The 21,679-nt window shown below is 43.4% G+C and overlaps 1 protein-coding gene across 2 annotated transcripts in view; it reads left to right on the forward strand.

Annotated features, from left to right (window-relative positions):
• The first annotated feature begins 519 nt into the window (after positions 1-519).
• The window catches only part of farsb (phenylalanyl-tRNA synthetase subunit beta), a 56,096-nt gene continuing 34,936 nt past the window's right edge, over positions 520-21,679 (forward strand). Inside the window, exons 1-14 of one of the 2 annotated variants that reach the window (XM_055646407.1) lie at positions 520-844; positions 3,660-3,715; positions 6,345-6,499; positions 7,451-7,523; positions 10,196-10,311; positions 11,524-11,674; positions 12,131-12,239; positions 14,419-14,489; positions 14,589-14,650; positions 15,399-15,450; positions 16,662-16,723; positions 16,802-17,009; positions 18,066-18,146; positions 19,763-19,855. In XM_055646407.1, the coding sequence (XP_055502382.1) occupies positions 715-844; positions 3,660-3,715; positions 6,345-6,499; positions 7,451-7,523; positions 10,196-10,311; positions 11,524-11,674; positions 12,131-12,239; positions 14,419-14,489; positions 14,589-14,650; positions 15,399-15,450; positions 16,662-16,723; positions 16,802-17,009; positions 18,066-18,146; positions 19,763-19,855 (1,419 nt within the window). In that variant the 5' untranslated portion in view covers positions 520-714. The remainder of the gene's footprint in view (positions 845-3,659; positions 3,716-6,344; positions 6,500-7,450; positions 7,524-10,195; positions 10,312-11,523; positions 11,675-12,130; positions 12,240-14,418; positions 14,490-14,588; positions 14,651-15,398; positions 15,451-16,661; positions 16,724-16,801; positions 17,010-18,065; positions 18,147-19,762; positions 19,856-21,679) is intronic. The other variant, XM_055646408.1, reaches the window with a different exon arrangement.

Below are 21,679 nucleotides of genomic sequence, written 5' to 3' on the forward strand. Positions count from 1 at the left end.
CCTTCGCTCCATAGATGCTGCTGCACCCGCTGAGTTTCTCCAGCTTTTCTGTGTAACCTTCGATTCTCCAGCATCTGCAGTTCCCTCTTAAACACAACCTTTATTGTCATCTTGCAAGCAACAGTTGTACAGTGCAAAATGAAAAGACGTTTCCCAGTGAATCAACGTTACAGGGGAACAGTTTGTGTGTGTGATACAGGGTTAGAATCATAATTCTGTTAGTTCCTACTTCTGTTAATTCTTGTCAAGAATAAAAAATGACTCTGGTAATTGTCTTTTTTTTTAAAAATGTTTTTTAAATCATTTATTTTTAAATGGCTCACAAGCTGTGTTTGAGCTCCGCTATAAGATCCTTGGTGCTGACAACTTTCCCGCTGGGGACACCCTATGGGCAAAGCCTCTCTCCTTCCACGGGATCCGCCCTCGACATCACATCACCAGCAGCCGAGGTCCTGCTCAACTCTGAGTTGCCAAATGTTACTACACTAGGTGACAGCATTGCTTGCCAGCGGGTTGCTGCTGGGAGCAACACATATTTGAACTATTGCATAGTGCTTTTTATATTTTTTAAAGCATGCATGCGTTGGAAAGAAGTCTATGCAAAATCGAAAATGCCAAAAAATAAAAGCAGGAGCGGGGCAGCCAACTGCTGTGGGAAGTTAGTTTCTGTATTGTGCGCATGTGTAGCGTGTATCATTTCTCCAGGGTTTGGCCATGCCGACCATCAGCGTGAAGCGGGACTTGTTATTTCAGGCTCTGGGGCGAACGTACAGTGAGTCCATTCATTCATTCATTGTCTTGGCGATCGGTGGTGTATTGACGGCTGGAGGGTCCCCGGGAAGAGGTGAATGAGGGATGGTAGGGGGGGTTGAAAAGTTTCCACATGGGGCAGACTCTAAGAGGAGGAGAGAGGGGAGGGTGGGTGGTGTTTGCAGTGTGAAATAGACAGCGTAGAATCTGCAACATCAGCTGCAGCTGGATTCTGCATTCATTCATTTAAACACCAAATCCAGTCCTGCGATTGCATCATGCAGTCAATGTTTGCCTTACCGTGATTGCATCATGTAGCCGGCGTCCTCCTCCCTCCCAAAATACACCTTCATTTACCAGACCCTTCGGCCCACCACCTGCATGCCAACAGTTTTCGCCTCTCTGCACCAATGCCGTTTACCCGCACTGGGTCCATATCGTTCAATGGAGGTGCAGGAAAGGTTGACATTTCCTAGCGAGAGATATATGCAGCATGGAAACGGGCCCTTTGGCTCACCGAGTCCACACTGACTATCAACCACCCATTTACACTAATTTAACCTAATTTGTATCTCGTTCCCCTGACTCTCAGTCTGAAGGAGGGTCTCGACCCAAAACGTCACCTATTCCTTTTCTCCAGAGATGCTGCCTGACCCACTGAGTAACTCCAGCATTTTCTGTCCTTCATTTTCTCCATATTGTCACCATTCCCCAAGAACTACCACTCACCTCACAGTAAGGGGAATTTGCAGCATCCAAATAACTTGTCAAGTTTTACGGTCCCCATCATGTAGCCCACGTCCTCCTCCTTCACCTCCCAAATAATACACCTTCATTTACCTGACCTTTCTCGGCCACCACCTCCATGCCTTCAGTTTTCAGTTCCTTCTAAACAACCTATCAACCTTAAACCGCACTGGGTCCATCAATCGTTCAATGGGAGGTGCAGGAAAGGTTGACATTTCCTAGCGAGAGATATATGCAGCATGGAAACGGGCCCTTTGGCTCAGCGAGTCCACACTGACTATCAACCACCCATTTACACTAATTTAACCTAATTTGTATCTCGTTCCCCTGACTCTCAGTCTGAAGGAGGGTCTCGACCCAAAACGTCACCTATTCCTTTTCTCCAGAGATGCTGCCTGACCCACTGAGTAACTCCAGCATTTTCTGTCTAACTTCATTTTCTCCATATTGTCACCAATTCCCCAAGATTCTACCACTCACCTGCACAGTAAGGGGAATTTCACAGCATCCAAATAACTTGTCTGAAGAAGGGTTACGGTCCGAAACGTTGCCTAGTTCCTTCGCTCCATAGATGCTGCTGCACCCGCTGAGTTTCTCCAGCATTTTTTTCTACCTTCGATTTTCCAGTTCCTTCTTAAACAACCTATCAACCTGCACTAAACAGCATCCAAATAACCTATCAACCTGCATGTTTTTTGGGATGTGTGAGAAAACCAGAGCACCCGGAGGAAACCCACCTGGACATAGGAAGAACGTGCAAACTCCACACAGACAGCACAAGAGGTCAAGTTTGGACCCGGGTCTCTGACGCTATGAGGTTGCAGCTCTACCACTGTGCTGCCTAGAACTCGGTTGATGGTCGAGATCCTATAGAGGTCTTGATGCAGGGTCTCTACCTGAAATGTCAACCACTGTCCAGCCCCCATGGACATGACCTGATCTGCATTGTTCTTGTTTTATTGCTCTTGAGTACAGCATCTAAAGTTACTTGTGAACCTATATCCCTTGCCCATCCAACCAAGTGTCAGTCTAAATTACTCGTTTATTATATCTGATCCCACGATCTCATCTGTCAGTGTGTTCCAGATGTCAGCCATTCTCTGTGGGGAAGAAGAACACTTTACCCTTTGAAACTCCTTCCTCTTATCTTAAACCTGTTTTTGATATTTCTATCATGAGAAAATGATTTTGACTGTCGATCCTATCTATGCCTCATTTAAGTTCATATACCTCTACCATGTCACTACTTAACCTCCAACACTCCAGGGAAAACGAGCCCAGCCTGTCCTATTTCTCCTCATACTAATAGCTTAGTAAATTCAGGCAACATTCTGATGAATCCTCTCTGCACCCTTTCCAGCAAAACCAGATGCTTTTTATAGTGTAGAAAACAAGGAACTGCAGATGCTCACTTACAGAGAAGGTAGACACAAAATGCTGGAGTAACTCAGCGGGTCAGGCAGCATCCCTGGAGAACGTGGATCCATGACCCGCTGAGTTACTCCAGCACTTTGTATCCTTATTATAGTGTGGCGGACAGAACTGCACATAATACTCTAAGTGTGGTCTAACCAGTGTTTTGTACAGTTACAACATAACCTTGTTTAAGAAGGAACTGCAGATGCTGGAGAATCGAAGGTACACAAAAAAGCTGGAGAAACTCAGCGGGTTCAGACTGTCTGAAGAAGGGTTTCGGCCCGAAACGTTGCCTATTTCCTCCATAGATGCTGCTGCACCCGCTGAGTTGCTCCAGCTTTTTTGTGTACCTACAACATAACCTTGTATTCTTCGCTCTGACCTACGAATAAAAGCATAGCACATGTGTTCCTCACCAACCTAACAATACCAGTGGGTACCACTTTTGGGGGGTTTCAGCACATTACGAATCGCAGAGAGGCTATTGCACAGTGCTCAGCTTTTGAAGCATATATTCTGATTTCCTATGGCAAAATCAATTAAAAATTGATTTTAAAATAGAAATGTGCATTTGAAGTTTACATAACAGTTTTTAGAGCAATATGTGTTAAAACAGAATACTTCCAATTGGCTTGATATATCTTGCAAATAGCTTAACTTCCTTCTATAACATTATAGGCTTATTTCAGGCATTTAGTTCAATGATCAGTTTCCACAATGTCCAACTTGATTATTTTGTTTTACAGCTGATGAAGAATTTGATGAACTGTGCTTTGAATTTGGCCTGGAGCTGGATGAAGTGGTACAGTATCAAATTATGGTTTCTAAATGTAGTTTATACAGCAGGTGCATGTACAATCTAGCAGTCAAGAATTCTTTTATCAGAAAGGGTGGCATGTTGGTAAAAAGAAAAGCATGGGAGGATTTTTTCTTCCAGGTTTCACTCTTCAAGATGTTCACTGCTAAGACTGAATCGAGTTCAGTGGGTGTGTCTGCTCTGCATAGACAATAGACAATAGGTGCAGGAGTAGGCCATTTGGCCCTTTGAGCCAGCACCGCCATTCAATGTGATCATAGGTTTGTCTCTTGATTGCCTTTAGTGTTTGAGTCTCTTAAATTATGTAGCATGCCCTGGGTGTACAAATGTACATTTTCTATTAGATAACAGGATAGCAGAGAGTAATGCGAAGGGTGAGGGACTAATGCGAAGGTGAGGGAACACCTTTGAATTGCCCCACCCCACCCATAATTATCTTATGCATGTTAAGGGCACATGTTTTTTTTAATACATGTTCAAAAATGATCAAATTTTCAGTTTCTGGGCATTTTCCAACTAGGTCGTGAAACGAGAGATGAGTTGGGTCTTATTTCTCTTTATCTGACAGTAACTCAGAGCTGCTGAAGCCTAGATTGGCATTCACAATGTATATGGCAGAGATCAAGTCAGGAGTTTTATTGTCATTATTTTGTTTTATTCTGGCCTCTCTCCACTGGCTCCCTGTGCGGATCCGAATCAATTTCAAGATCCTTCTTGATGTATACAAAGCCCCCACCTACATCAAAAATCTGCTTACCCACCACACCACCCTCAGATCGGCCGACTTGGGGTTACTGAACATCCCGCGGTCTAGGCATAAGCTCAGGGGCGACCGCACCTTTGCGGTTGCAGCTCCTAGACTATGGAACAGCATCCCTCTTCCCATCAGAAATCCCCCTCCATCAACTCTTTTAAGTCTAGACTTAAAACTTATTTCTTCTCTCAAGCCTTTCTTGAGGTCCTCTGAGGGAGCTCTGTATGTGTGCTTCTCTTCCTGGGATGGCAGGACTTTCATATGAAGAAAGACTGGATAGACTCGGCTTGTACTCGCTAGAATTTAGAAGATTGAGGGGGGATCTTATAGAAACTTACAAAATTCTTAAGGGGTTGGACAGGCTAGATGCAGGAAGATTATTCCCGATGTTGGGGAAGTCCAGAACAAGGGGTCACAGTTTAAGGACAGGAGGGAGGTCTTTTAGGACCGAGATGAGAATATCATTTTTTACACAGAGTGGTGAATCTATGGAATTCTCTGCCACAGAAGGTAGTTGAGGCCAGTTCATTGGCTATATTTAAGAGGGAGTTAGATGTGGCCCTTGTGGCTAAAGGGATCAGGCGGTATGGAGAGAAGGCAGGTACAGGATACTGAGTTGGATGATCAGCCATGATCATATTGAATGGCGGTGCAGGCTCGAAGGGCCGAATGGCCTACTCCTGCACCTGTTTTCTATGTTTCTATGTTTCTATCTATGTATGTATTGTTGATCTATGTACCACTGTATGTAGCAAGTTAGTACCTGCACTAATGTAAAGCACTTTGGTCGACGAGAGTTGTTTTTAAATGTGCTATAGAAATAAAATTGACTTGACTTGACTTGACTTGACTATGCCCTGAAACGGAACAAAGACATTTTTAGAAAAGAACTGCAGATGCTGGTTTGAACCAAAGATAGACACAAAATGATGGAGTAACTCAGCAGGACAGACAGCATCTCTGGATAGAAGGAATGGGTGATGTTTCGGTTCTCCAGAAATGCTGCCTGTCCCGCTGAGTTACTGCAGCATTTTGTCTTATCAAGGAGATTCTTACTTGCAGTAGCACATCAGATATGTAAACTTATTACTCTGTAAAATCCTTAATAAACTACTAAAAAAATTCAGCATATAAAAAATACAAATAAATAGACAATAGAAAATTATATTAAAGATTGGTCTGTATCATTCTATTATAGACTGTCTGTTCGGAGTTTGTACCTTCTCTCCGTGACCTGCGTGGGTTTGTGTGTTCCCATTTCCTTCCACACTCCAAAGACGTATAGGTTTGCAGGCTAATTGGCTTGGTAAAATTGTAAATTGTCCCTAGTATGTATTACTTACTTACTGTCTATTCTGCCTCCTGGCAAGAAGGGCAGCACCAAAGGTCCTCCACTCAGTAGCGTTGATTCCTTCAGTTGCCGTTTCCATAACATATTTGTTTTACGAGACAGGGTTGTTAGCCCTGTGCTCAACCTCCAACCTGGAGGACAAGTGGATCGCTCTTCGTCTCACCTCTACCCTTCGACCTGTCCAGCATGGGAGACCCTAACAGGAGACGAATCTCCCGCTGGCATAGCTCTAGGGGTCACTGAGACACACAAGATCCCCGACCACGACAAGGTTGCAATCCAACGGGGAGCCCTAGTGCGTATAGGATTGTGTTATTGTGCGGGTGTCGCTGGGTGGCATGGGCGCAGTGGGCCGAAGGGCCTGTTTCCAAGCTGCATCTCTAAACTAAACTAAACTAAACTAAACTATGCAATTTACCCTCTTAGCTTGATGGGAAGGCTTTTTTAATCCAAATGGAATAATGCGCAAGTTATTTGACATAACCATATATATTATTCTTTATCTGCAGACATCTGAAAAAGATATAATAAGCAGAGAACAAGGAGATGGAAAGGCAGATGGGGCATCGGAGGTGGTACTATATAAAATTGATGTACCAGCAAATCGCTATGACCTCTTGTGTTTGGAGGGATTGACACGCGGATTGCTGGTCTTCAAGAACAGGTGATATTTCTAAATATATGTTTGGTTTGTCAAGAAACCATTAATACAGGCCCCACACTGATTTTCCAGCACCCTTGGTTCAAGAGCCTTTTTTGGATTATCCATTTTGCCAAACAACATAGAAACATAGAAACATAGAAATTAGGTGCAGGAGTAGGCCATTCTGCCCTTCGAGCCTGCACCGCCATTCAATATGATCATGGCTGATCATCCAACTCAGTATCCCGTACCTGCCTTCTCTCCATACCCCCTGATCCCCTTAGCCACAAGGGCCACATCTAACTCCCTCTTAAATATAGCCAATGAAGTGGCCTCAACTACCCTCTGTGGCAGAGAGTTCCAGAGATTCACCACTCTCTGCGTGAAAAAAGTTCTTCTCATCTCGGTTTAAAAGGATTTCCCCCTTATCCTTAAGCTGTAACCCCTTGTCCTGGACTTCCCCAACATCGGGAACAATCTTCCTGCATCTAGCCTGTCCAACCCCTTAAGAATTTTGTAAGTTTCTATAAGATCCCCTCTCAATCTTCTAAATTCTAGAGAGTATAAACCAAGTAAACCAACCAAAGGTCATGGGCTTCGAGAGGAGTGCAACGGTACTGGAACGGCCCAGCTAAGTTGCCGGGGAGCTGAGATACCAGCCTGTAAAGTTAGCCTCAGAAGTCGGCTATGGGAACGGGTCTGCCGGCTCTGGACCCAGCCGCAGAGTGCAAATTCCACCCGCTGATCAGCGTGGAGGTCCCGGTGAGGCCGAGATTGGCCGCATCACCCCGCTGAGGCGCGGCCTTTTCCGGGGGAAACCCAGGTTGGATTTCAAGTGCGCTCTCGTAATTTGTCCGGATTAAAGGAGGTGCCGGATCACCAGTTGGCAGAAAATCGGTGGTGGACCTGTATTCCAAAATATCCAGCATGTCGGTGGCGGTTATATAGTCTACTTTTCATGTTCCAAAACAGAATTGAAGCTCCAAGGTACACACGAGTGGGACCACTAAATGGCGACATGGAGAAATTAGTGATCACTGAAGAGGTAAGAAAAACAAAATATTGCTTTGCAAATTGCAGGAAAAAAAACTATTGCAAACTGAAGTACAAGATGCTAAATAATAACCAGCAGCATCCGGTATCATATTTTCAATTCTATCACTACTTCTCAGGATCCTGTGAAATGTCTGCATTTATTTACTTAAAACTACTTGTGCTCATGATGAAGGATATTAATCAGCCATCAGTCATTATTTCTGGAGTTCATGTTATGGTATGTTAGCATTCATAGCAAAAGGATTTGAGTATAAGAGCAGGGAGGTTCTGCTGTAGTTGTACAGGGTCTTACCTGGAGTATTGCGTACAGTTTTGGTCTCCTAATCTGAGGACAGACATTCTTGCCATAGAGGGAGTACAGAGAAGGTTCACCAGACTGATTCCTGGGATGTCAGGACTTTCATATGAAGAAAGACTGGATAGACTCGGCTTGTACTCGCTAGAATTTAGAAGATTGAGGGGGGATTTTATAGAAACTTACAAAATTCTTAAGGGGTTGGACAGGTTAGATGCAGGAAGATTGTTCCCAATGTTGAGGAAGTCCAGAACAAGGGGTCACAGTTTAAGGATAAGGGGGAAATCTTTTAGGACTGAGATGAGAAAAACATGTTTTTACACAGAGAGTGGTGAATCTGTGGAACTCTCTGCCACAGAAGGTAGTTGAGGTCAGTTCATTGGCTATATTTAAGAGGGAGTTAGATGTGGCCCTTGTGGCTAAAGACTGGATAGACTCGGCTTGTACTCGCTAGAATTTAGACGATTGAGGGGGTATGGAGAGAAGGCAGGTATGGGATATTGATTTGGATGATCAGCCATGATCATATTGAATGGCGGTGCAGGCTCGAAGGGCCGAATGGCCTACTCTATGCACCTATTTTCTATGTTTCTATGTTCATGTCCGATAAAACAGTTGGATATATGTCTAAAGTTGCTGGTACTCCACCCAGCGATACTCCTACACAATAGTCTTGACGTATAATGGCACTGTTGGCTAGAGAATTCACAGCATTTATGACCTCTAAATTAAAAAAAAAAAATCTTGCCATTGCAGTCGTAATCGGACGATTCCTCATTTTGAAACCAGGTCCCCTTGTTCTTCGCTCTTCATCCAGGGTAACCAACAGGACCTATTCAAGTTCTCTGTGAATCTTGTGTTTCAATTGGATCAGTTCTCATTCATTTAAACTGTAGAAACCATGGTCACTTATTGCTTAATCTCTTCTTATAGGACAACCTCACTGTCCTCTCTCCGTCCCGCACCCCAGTCATCCTACCAGTTCCTCTGTTCGCATCATAGAAACATAGAAAATAGGTGCAGGAGTAAGTCATTCGGCCCTTCGAGCCAGCACCGCCATTCAATATGATTATGGCTGATCATCCAAATTCAGTACCCCGTCCCTGCTTTTACTCCATACCCGTTGATTCCCTTAGCCCTAAGAGTTATGTCTAACTCACTCTTGAAATAATCCAGTGCATTGGCCTCCACTGCCTTCTGTGGCAGTGAATTCCACACATTCACAACTCTGGATGAAAAGGTTTTTCCTCATCTCAGTCCTAAATGGCCTACCCCTTATTCTTAAATATTCCTTGTATCCCTCTTGTTATCACACCATCCCCAGCCAACAATGGGCCATTGTGGGCTCCACCCTTCCCAAGGTCATCTGTTGCCGGCCCTGATTTGTGTGGCCTTTTCTTGCCTCCAATTTATTCCCACTCCCCCACCCCCATCCCCCACCTTTTCTCCAGAGATGCTGCCTAACCTGCTGAGTTACACCAACATTTTTTGTCTAGCTTTGTGATGTATAACTGCGTGCAATTCCTTCCAAACACTGTACGGTGAAATATAATGTGTGCACTGCACGGTGAAATTATTTTTGCATCGATCACACGTGCGTGAATCGCCATATTTTGGCGCCATTTTCAAAAGGTTCACGGTCCAGTCCATGCACCCGATGTATTGGAGCGGATCCCGACCCAGGTAAACCCTAGGATGCTGCAGGGCCTCCTCTGTCTATGGTCTGCCAAATGGCAGATGTCCCTTGATTTTAGTGAAGGGGGTTGCAGAGCAATGCAGTGCAAAGTGGAGCACTGAATCATGGACAACAATGCTGGATTCCTACATTAAATTATGCGCACACAGTAATTCTGAAGTTGCTGTCAGTTTTAATGAAATTAGGGCAATCTCTGATGTTCTAACTGTGGGCAAACATCTCTGGTGTGATCTATTAAAAAAATAATTCATAGTGGGCGGCACAATGGTGTAGTGGTAGAGTTGCGGCCTGTGCCAGAGACCTGGGTTCGGCCCTGACTTCGGGTGCTGTCTATACGGAGTTTGTACGTTCTCCCCGTGACCTGCATGGGTTTTCTCCAGGATCTTCAGTTTCCTCCCACACTCAGGTCCCACCCCCAGACGTATAGGATTGTAGGTTAATTGGCTTGTTAAAATTGTAAGTTGTCCTTAGTGTTGGTAGGGTAGTGTTAGTGTGTGGGGATGGCTGGTTGGCGTGGACTCAGTGGGCCAAAGGGCCTGTTTCTGAGCTGTATTACTAAACAAAACTTAACTGCGAAGTGGGCCATTCTCACATGTGTCAATGCTATTCCATATACTTGTTATTACTATGGGTGAGTGCCAATTCTTGAAAGATTTCCTTCCTTTTGTAGACCGCACAGGTCCGACCCCACGCTGTAGCGGCTGTTCTTCGCAATATAACGTTTACCAAGGATCGCTATGATAGTTTCATTGAGCTGCAAGAAAAACTACATCAGAACATCTGCAGGTGAGATCTCTTCGTTTCTGACTTTCTTATTTGTTTAAAAAATTTTTTTTATTAGAAGCAAACATATTATGGTAAAGGCACACAAAAAAGCTGGAGAAACTCAGCGGGTGCAGCAGCATCTATGGAGCGAAGGAAATAGACAACGTTTCGGGCCGAAACCCCTTGGGTTTCGGCCCGAAACGTTGCCTATTTCCAATTGCCTATTTCCTTCCTCGGCACCCGCTGAGTTTCTCCAGCTTTTTTGTGTACCTTCGATTTTCCAGCATCTGCAGTTCCTTCTTAAACATATGATGGTAAAGGTGGGTTTAGCGTTGCTTCTCTGCACTGGCTGTGGGCCTGGGGGCACCGCGCCTGTCTGACTCACGACCAAAGATCCTATAGCGGAGGACCTTTGCTGCCGACCTCTCTGGCCACCCGTGCAGGGGGGCAGGCACTCGGGTACGGACGGGACAGCGCCGGAGACCTGTCCGGGATCGATCCTGGATGCGGATGAGGCGCAGGTCTGTGCCACGTCTCTCTCCTCCACTCACCGCCCTCTATCCGCCGACCCAACACCCCACCCCCCCCCCCCCCCCCCCCCCACTCCTCCCTCCTCCAATCATCGCGCTGAATCATCACGTCCCGCTCCCGTTGCCTACTTACTGACGTCTTTCTCGACAAATCGGCGCCCTCGATCATCAGTCCCACCCCCACTGTCTCGCGGAAAGTGGAGATTTTAAAATCCGGATGACAAAAATTTGGGGGGGATGTCCCCCACCTCTCAAAACATGGGGGGGACGTGTCATCTCTGGCTCTGGCCCCCCCCCCCCCCCCCGGGTTTTCCGCCCCTGGTAGAGAGAGAGGGACACAGAGGCACAGAGAGGGTCACAGAGGCCTATTAATTCTGTCAATTGAATATGCAACACTGATCTGGGCCCGAGACTTAATGGCACGACTCAGAAACTTGTCTCATTTCTGCAGACTTGACCAAAATGGCCTTACAATACATGAGTCCTCACTAAATTTTGGTGCTATGGCTGCTCTGTTTTAGCCAGGGTTAACACATCCACATCCAAGATCAGAGGTTTATAGTTATAATAAGGATGTACAATTAATTATCTGCATTACTTTCGATTTTTGGATGTTGTGTTTTGGTGTTTTTCCAGTTGCAATACTGAACCGTTAGGTCAGAAATAAAATTTGAGAATAACTTGCAAATAAATATTTCTTCAGGAGGCGAGCTCTTGTTGCTATTGGAACCCATGACCTGGATACAGTATCTGGACCCTTCAGTTATACAGCACAGCCACCCTCAGCGATTAAGTTCAAACCTTTAAACCAGTCAAAAGAATACACTGCAATTGAACTTATGGATCTTTATAGGGTAAGAAACATTTGCAATGAATATGCTTTTTTTCTTTACAAATTATGAATGCTCTGACATGCTTTGTTAATGTCCCGTGTGCTGAAATGTTGCAAATTTTTTTTAAATCAAAGAAGCAGGAATATATAATGAACATTGAATTCTCCCAATTTTGTTAGCCTTTGCTCTCCTCCCATCCCTCAGCCTTCGGGCTCCTCCTCCTTTTTCCTTTCTTCTCCACGCCCCCCCCCCCCCACCCCCCATCAGTCTGATGAAGGGTTTTGGCCCGAAACGTTGCCTATTTCCTTCGCTCCATAGATGCTGCTGCACCCGCTGAGATTCTCCAGCATTTTTGTGTCTACCTTCGATTTTCCAGCATCTGCAGTTGCTTCTTAAACAATATAATGACATCCGTTCGATCAATAATTTCTTCAAGGATACCGAGTTTGAAAATGATTATTGTGATTTGGGTTTCAGACCGACAGTCACCTCCGCCATTATTTACACATTATTGAGGATAAACCAGTTTACCCAATTATCTACGATAGCAACGGCATAGTTCTTTCCATGCCTCCGATCATAAATGGTGAGTAAAATAGTCTGAAATTCCAGTTTAAAATGTGGAAGTGTGAATACCAGCTTTACAACTTGTGCTTGTGCTTGTTGAATATTTATCTTTAATAGTCAGTTAACTGGTCAGTCTGAAGAAGGGCTTCAGCCCGAAACGTTGCCTATTTCCATAGATGCTGCTGCACCCGCTGAGTTTCTCCAGCACTTTTGTCTACCTACTATTTATCTTTAATATTTTTCCTTATCCTCCTTACAATATTGATCTATTGTAAATATTACAATTATTTTGTTGATGCCGCAACTTGGGGGTGGATTCTTACAGCTCTTCATGGGAAAAGGTTGCTTTTGTGTTTCATTTCTACCAGACCTGTCTTTAAGTTTGTTCCTCCATCATACGGAATCTTCCACCAGAGAAATTATTTTATGTTTCTACCCATTGAATCCCTCTATCATTTTACACATCTATATATATCACTCCGCAGCCTACGTGGAATTTCAACGTGGCACTGGTTTTGGTTTTACAACAAGAACTAAATAATGCCTTCCTATTGCTATTGGTGGGTGTTGAGTTATTGTCCAGCTTTATGGATGCATATATTTGCTAACGAAAGCATCAAAAAGTAGAATTATTCTGAAATTAAAAGGGTCTTGACCCGAAACGTCACCCATTCCTTCTCTCCAGAGATGCTGTCCTGCTGAATGACTCCAGCTTTTTGTGCCTGTCTTCGGTTTAAACCAGCATCTGCAGTTCCTTCCGACACAAACTGGATTTCTTCCTTCATTGACTGAATTGTACAGTCTTATTATCATACATCATTTCATATCATATTCATATTATTGTATTTATATAGTTATTTCCATATTCAATTATTTTAATACGAATGATCAATATATTGCATTTTGTTGTGTAAATATGAGCTGTTCTGGAGGTGCCCACTAATTTATATTTCCCTGTTATTTTCCCATACTTTACAATTATTTATTCCCTCATTTATGAAAGCCTCAATTCTGTTCCGTCATTTTATATTTTGGTATTTGATGTTCCAGTACCCATTTACATTTAAAATAAACCCTTGTAACTTTTCCCGGTGTAGTTTTGCTGAAGGTCTTTAATTTTGACCATCTGGCTATTCATTAACGAGTCCATTGGAATAGGACTACTGTTTTAGCTTATGAACTGGACTTCCTATAAACCTTATTATCACGATTGACCACCAGGGGGTGCTGCACGATTGGCAGCCCCGCCAACAGTCTGTCTGTTTTTTCATCTTTTTTTTAAAACATTTTACTGTGTGTTAAAAGTTTGTGTAAATGTTCTCCGGTTTGTTTTATGTGGGGGGAAGGGGTCGGGGATGGAGAAACTTTTTGTTTTCAGTTTTTTAACTTGCCGGAGATGCGATTACAGTCCGGATCGTGTCTCCGGTCACTCTGCAGCCTACCATCGATGGAGCTGGGGGCCTCCTCGGACTAACCTTGGGGCCCCACCGCGGGGCGTGGACTTAACGTCGTAGTCGATCCCTTCCCTGGGATCGCTACAACCGCGACCTGCGGACATTCCATCTGGAGCTCCCAGTCTCGGGAGAGGCCGTGGATGTCGGGAGCTCCAACGAAGGCAGAGGCTTCACCAGCCCCGACGCGGAGTTCCATCGTCCGGCGCGGGGGAGCTGACACCCCCCGATGCAGGAGCTGATCGCCCCGATGTGGAGGGCCAAAACACCGCCGGCTACAGTAGTCAAAATCATCCCGTCAACAAGAAACCGCGGATGAGCAAAGGGAAGAAATTTAACTTTTTTTCACCTTCCATCACAGTGAGGAATGTGGACGAGTCACTGTGATGCGTGCTCCGTTGCTTTTTACTTGTATGACTGACTTGGCAAATGAAATTCCTTGTATGTTGCAAAAGATACTTGGCTAATAAAGTATTATTGTGATGCGTGTCACACCCAGTACAATTAAATTAATCTCTTTTGTTCTTAAAATCCTTCCTAAAGCTCAGTGCTCAGATTTGGGACCGATTCCATTTGCAATTATACAATTGACAAAGGAAAGAGTAAGATTGCCATACTAGAAGCAAGCATTGTACACTGTTTAAATTAATGCTTTACACTAAATTAATACGTGTGTTTTTATCATAGGATGTGCAAATTACAGTATAGGTATTGTGATCATCCTTTTTAATGTCTTTGCTTTACTAGGGGACCACAGTAAGATAACACTCAACACACGGAATGTTTTTATCGAATGCACGGCAACTGATCGCACTAAAGTAAGTAGATCAGTCTATGTCAGATCTATGGCTATTTTAGGTTGGTGTTTTCAATGTTTGTCAATCTTGAATTAAATGTTGGATTATTTCTTTTAACAGGCAAAAATAGTGCTGGACACAATTGTCACAATGTTTAGTGAATATTGCGAGAAACCATTTACGTAAGTACTTAAGGTATTTTGTTTCTCAGTGTGTGACAAAATGTTTAGAAAAAAATCGAAGAAGAAAGATCAAGTAATGTTTTGCCATATTAAGAAATTGTGTTGAGAGCTATGAAGGTATTTGTAGAATTCCAACAGAGAAATGTTTTCTCTTGAGTGGAGCATGTAGATAAGAAACATAGAAACATAGAAAATAGGTGCAGGAGTAGGCCATTTGGGCCTTCGAGCCTGCACCGCCATTCAATATGATCATGGCTGATCATCCAACTCAGTATCCAGTACCTGCCTTCTCTCCATACCCCCTGATCGCATTAGCCACAAGGACCACATCTAACTCCCTCTTTAATATAGCCAATGAACTGGCCTCAACTACCTTCTGTGGCAGAGAATTCCACAGATTCACCACTCTCTGTGTGAAAAATGTTTTCCTCATCTCGGTCCTAAAAGATTTCCCCCTTATCCTTACACTGTGACCCCTTGTCCTGGACTTCCCCAACATCGGGAACAATCTTCCTGCATCTAACCTGTCCAACCCCTTAAGAATTTTGTAAGTTTCTATAAGATCCCCCCTCAATCTTCTAAATTCTTGCGAGTACAAGCCGAGTCTATCCAGTCTTTCTTCACATGAAAGTCCTGCCATCCCAGGAATCAGTCTGGTGAGATTTTAATAATACTTCTATGATGCACTTATGAAATGCAATTAACTTTTTGGAAATTGATTTTAATGTAAAATTTGCATCTATCTTAGAGTTGAGGCAGCTCAAGTGATTTATCCAAATGAAGACATGTATACTTACCCTGTGAGTATAATCAGATATCTTTTTTCATTATGTAAATTGCGTTCTTAGTGCCTTTGACAAAATAACAAAACATCATCAAAGATAGTAGAAACCACCTATAATTTAAGACGTAAATTAAGCTGTTGATTATTTGTTTGGTGTAATTTGGAGATACAGGCCCTTTGGCCCACTGAGTCCACGCCGACCAGCGATCCCTGTACATTAGTACTATCCTACACACTAGGGACAATTCACAATTGTTACTGAAGCCAATTAACCTACAAACCTGTACGTCTTTAGAGTGTGGGAGGAACCTAGAGAAAATTCTACGTGGTTACGGGGAGAACGTACAAACTCCATACAGACAGCACCCGTAGTCAGGATCGAACCCGGGTCTATGGCGCTGTAAGGCAGCAACTCTACCCCTGCGCCACCGTGCCGCCCCTGTTAAAAATATGAATAATCTACCAAAGTTTTAACATTCAATTCACGGAGTAGATTATTGTATTCTGTTTCAATATTCTTTATTTTCGAATATTATTGAACTTATTAATATGCAGAGGAGGGATTTTTATTTGCATCTGAAATTATATAATTTTAATAATGGTCGAGACATTAAAAATTTACGTCTACATTGAAAACATAAGTATATGTGGTCCATAATTCAACGGCATGAACAGTGAATTCTCCAGTTTCAGAAGAAACCCTCACCCCTCCTTTGCATCTGCCCTGTTTCTCCTCTCTCCCCCGCACAACATTCTTTCCACTCTCTCTTCTCCGTCACCCAGTTCCTTTCCCCTCCTTCATCTTTAATCACTCTTTATAGGACTTTATCTTGCACTAATCTATGGACAGCTTTATTGCAATCATGTATAGTCTTTCTGCTGACTGGATAGTATGTAACAAAAAAGCCTTTCACTGTTCCTTGGCACACATGATAATAAACTAAACTAAACTTAACTAATAATACTATGGTTCTGGGCTCAACCAATTGTCACTGGCAAATGGCAGGCAAAATTCATGGCATCATTTCCCAAACGCATTATTTTCAGGAGTGGTAACAAAAAAATTTTGAAGGTTTTTTTTTAAAGAAAAAATGCTGGATTTAAAATAAGAAGGGTTTGTTTTGGCTCCATAGATGCTGCTGCACCCGCTGAGTTTCTCCAGCTTTTTTGTGTACCCTGGATTAAAATAAGTTTGTTTTGGTAATACAGCAAATTGTTCTTTTGCAGGAGATGGGGTACAGAAAAGAAATTCTAAGTACAGACTTTATTAATAAAAGAGTTGGAATCAGGTAAGTTATTAAAAGTAGTAGATTTAATCAACAATTGAATTTGAAAGAATATTACATTTGTTTTTTTTTATCTTCCAGGGAAACACCAGATTCTCTTGCCAAGCTGCTGACTCGGATGCACCTGACGTCAAAGGTGATAGAGAACGGAGCACAAATAGAAATTGAAATCCCCCCGACGCGAGCAGATATCATCCATCCGTGTGACATTGTAGAAGATGCAGCAATAGCATTTGGTTACAACAATATCAAGATGACATTACCCAAAGCCTACACTGTGGCTAATCAGGTGAGGACACTATGTCACATTGCACAGGTTTTCATCGTATCAATATGGGTGGCATGGTGGTGTAGAGGTAGAGCTACTGCTTTAGAGCGGTAGAGTGCCAGGAACACTGGTTCGATCCTGACTACGGGTGCTTGTTTGTACCGGGTTTGAACGTTTTCCCCCGGGACCAGCGCGGGTTTTCTCCGAGATTTTCAGTTTCCTCGCACGACAGGTTTGTAGGTAAATTGGCTTGTGTGTGTAGGATAGTGTTAATGTGCGGGGATCGCTGTTCAGTGCGGACTCAGTGGGCCAAAGGGTTTGTTTCTGTGTTGTATCTCTAAACTAAACTAAATTAAACTTAACAGCACATTAGTAATAATTGTAGAAACTTAATTCCTGTAGCTATACAACGCTCATCAATCAATTGAAACCTGTAAATTACAGTCCTTTGGTAGATGCTTCCTGACACAAGATCCAAACATTTTATTTATGGGCTAGGAGGAGTTCAGTTTCCTTGGCTGCAAGGATTCAAGTTGGGTCCAAACTGCCAGATTTCACCATACAAATGTATCACTAACATAATTAAACCTGAACATAATTTGTACTCCCAGTGTAGGAGTCTGGAACATGGTGTAGGTGTCTGGAACAGCAGCATTTGTGATCTGTCTGCTTGCTATATCCTGCATGATCTACATCACTGTCTATATCTCTCGTTTCCCTTTCCCCTGTCTCTCAGCCCGAAGAAGGGTCTCGAGCCGAAACGTCACCTATTATCTTTTCTCCGGAGATGCTGCCTGACCCACTGAGTTACTCCAGGTTGCTGTGTCTAAGATCGATCAGTTGATGGCTGAACGGTCCGTTCCTACATCGTAGTAATGTCCTCTTTCTGTGAATGGACATTGAGATAGAATCTTCAATGTTGGTTGACGGTCAGTTGCAAGGTCTGTCGATTCTCATGTTACTGTGTGACAGAGAAGGAGGACATTTGCCCCGCATAGCAATCCCATCAATTCCATTTCCCAGCAGCAAAGCAAGCTGTATTGCAACCTGACACTGTGCTTTCTCTGTCTTCATTAGTTTCCATTGAACAAATTATCTGAGTTGCTGAGACAAGACATGGCTGCTGGGGGATTCACAGAGGCTTTGACCTTTGCACTGGTGAGTTCTTAATGTTCACGTTTATTGTAATAATATTAGTAGGTTCTGCTTTAATTGTTTAGATTTAAAACAGTTTGCAATGACAAACACATTTCATGATCTCATTTATGATCATGTTCAGATGAAAGGTCCCAGATCATGAAACATTGTCTGCTTGTTTTTCCACAGATGTTGCTAAGTTTTCCACCATTTTGTATTTTTCCGATTTCTCAGCATCTGTAGTTTAAAACAAATATTAGATGCATGCAGTGAACTCACCAATAAACAGCCATGCATCTACCGTCAACTGCTGTACATTAGGGTGGTTTACTAACAATAAAGCTGTGGTGGGAAATGGCAATGTTCTGGGATCTTTGTCAGCTGGAACCTTCCTCAGATGTCTGGATTCAGATTCTATTACCACTCTATTTCCCTCATCCTGCACCTTTTCTCAGTGGCAAATTGTTCCTTTTGCTGCATCTAATCCAGTGGCGTGGGCTTGGAGATGTTGGTTTAAACCGAAGATAGACACAAAAAGCTGCAGTAATTCAGCGGGTCAGACAGCATCTCTGGAGAAAAGGAATAGGTGACGTTTGACCAGAAACGTCACCTATTCCTTTTCGCCAGAGATGCTGTTTGAGCCGCTGAAATACTCCGACTTTTTGTGACCATCTAATGGTGGGGATGTTGGAGTTGAGTTAGTTCCTTGAAAGAATCGGGAGAAAATTGTGTATAGATTTTGTGAACGGTGACTTATGCTGCCATGCTTCTAAAATATCTGATTATTATTAAGCACTCTTGATGAAGAGAATTTGTCACTGCATGTCAAAAGGCCTGCGTCTTTAAACTAAGCTAAACTTAAAACAGAACGGTACAGCATAGGAACAGGCCCTTCGGCCCACAATGTCTGTGCCGTACATGATGCCAAGATAAGCTAATCTCATCTGCCTGCATGATCCATAGCCCTCAATTCTCTGCATATCCACGTGTTCATCAAAAAGCCTCCTAAACGTTACTATTATCTCTGCCTCCACAAACACTACCCCTGACAGCACATTTCGGCACCCATCACCCTCTGTGTAAAACTACTTACTTGCCCCTAAAAAAAGCCCAAGAAAGTTTTCTCTAAATTTCCAAATCCCCCTCAAAGTGAGATCTCAATGAGTTTGAACAAGTTGCATTGTATCTTGGATTTAACAAGGAGCATGTGAATTTGATTTGATATAGTGAAAGGCCTGGATTGAGTGAATGTGGAGAGGATGTTTCCACTAGTTGGAGAGTATAGGACCAGAGGCCATAGCCTCGGAATAAAAGGATGTACCTTTAGAAAGGAGATGAGTAACTTATTTAGTAAGAGGGTGGTGAATCTGTGGAATACATCACCGCGGACAGCCATGGAGGCCAAGATAATGAATATTTTTAAGACGTAGACTGACAGATAATTGATTAGTACGGGTGTCAGGGGTTATGGGGAGAAGGCAGGAGAATGGGGTTGAGAGGGAAAGATAGATCAGCGACGATTGAGTGGCAGAGTAGACTTGATGGGCTGAATTGTCTAATTCTGCTCCTAGAACATATGATCCTATGATGGTTTGACCATTGCTTCCTCTATAAATAGTTGTTTTTAATTACCTCAGTGCTCTCAGGATGACATTGCTGACAAGCTGAGCAAGGATCTGGCAAAGACGAGAGCAGTACACATAGCCAATCCCAAAACGGCTGAATTTCAGGTAAGAAGTTAGATATTTTTTGCTCAGGTATTTGAAATAAATTTGCATGACTGTCCACCAAACTTAAGGAAGCTATATTTTATCTGAAAACAAAGGTTGGTTAAATATCAAAATATAATGTCATGCGAATTAACTATCATGGGATTTTATTTTTGATGATGAATTATTTACAAGTTTACCATTACAGATCACGTTTTTTTCTTTTGAGCAGGATGTAACTGGATTTCATCAGAATGAAATGCATTACACTAACCTAAGTGAATTCACTGGATTTATATCCGAATTGTGATACAAATCTTATTTTATGGGCCTTCGATGTGTTTCTCGAGTTCTGGGGAAGATTTCCACCGTGCAGCACTGGAGACCCATGTTCAATCCTGACTACGGGTGCTGTCTGTATGGAGTTTGTACGTTCTCCTTGTGACCGTGTGGGGTTCCCCCAGGTGCTCCAGTTTCCTCCCACACCCCAAAGACGTACAGGTTTGTAGGTTAATTCGGTTTTAGTAAAACATTGTAAATTGTCCATGGTGTACAGGATAGTGTTAGTGTACAGGGGTCGCTGGTTGGTGTGGACACAGTTTCCCTGATTCTGGAGGTGTGCGTTTACACATCTTCTTTACCTTTTGCAACGGTTGGTTATACAGTTCTTGTGGCGGCTCCTTATGGCTGCAGCTCACCTGCCGTCCGCCTGTCTTGTTTTCTTTTGTTTTTGTCTTATTGGGTGTATGTTTCCGGTTTATTTTTTGTTGTGTGTGTGTGTGTGGGGGGAATTTTTTAACTTTTTGATCTCTTCCTTGAATGGAGACGCGACCTTTTCCTTGTCGTGTCTCCGTGTCGCTTGGGCCTTACATGGTGGAGCGGCCTCCAACCGGAATCGACCTGGGGGCTCGCCTACCATCGTGGAGCTGGCTGACTCGGAGGCTGTGGTGGCTGCGGAGTTTCGGAGGCTTCGGCAGCAGGCTCTGTGAACGGTAAAATCGGGAGCTCGCAGGTCCCTGGTGGGGGACCGATTTTCGGGAACTCCCGCAACGGCAACTTCGCCCGCCCCGAATCGCGGGGCTTGAATCGGCCCGTTGCAGGGACTTACATCGCCCGGCGCGGCTTAATCGGCTGCGGGATTTACCATCGCCCGCCGGGGGCTTTAATGTCAAGAGCCTCGATCACCTCGACTCGGGAGAAGAACAAAGAACAGGGAAGAGATAAGACTTTTGCCTTCCACCACAGTGAGGAGGTGTTTGGAGATTCACTGTGATGGATGTTTGTGTGAAACTGTGCTAATTGTGTGTTATGCTTATTTTACTGTCACGACTGCAGGGAACAACATTTCGTTCCAACTTCTGTTGTTTGAATGACAATAAAGGCAATTTGTATTTGTACAAATGGTGCCGTGTCAAACTGTCCAATGCAGGGCTTAGCAATATTAAAAAAAAGGACACCCAGTGCTGGAGTAACTCAGCAGATCAGACAGCATCTCTGGGGAACAAGAACAGGTGACTTATCCAGTTGAGACCTGAATATCAAACTACACGGTGCATTATCACTGGTGGTGGAGTCTGGTCTCAAATATGATTTTGTGCTATTCACCGGACCACTTTTCCAGTTTATAATTGTAACAATTATGATCGATGGACTGCAATTTAGTTAATTTTGAACATTGAGATGATGTTTCACTTTAATGTGCTTCTGTCCGTGAAATTATTTCAGAAGGCCACAAGGTGGCGACGTTAATTCACGTTTCAAAATTCTTTCACTGCGATGAGAATTAATGTTTGCTGAAATGTTGCTACACTTTTGATTCTTAAGCTGAATTAGTAGTTTGACAAT

This window comes from Leucoraja erinacea, chromosome 14 (assembly GCF_028641065.1).
Source record: "Leucoraja erinacea ecotype New England chromosome 14, Leri_hhj_1, whole genome shotgun sequence".
Lineage (NCBI taxonomy): Eukaryota > Metazoa > Chordata > Chondrichthyes > Rajiformes > Rajidae > Leucoraja > Leucoraja erinaceus.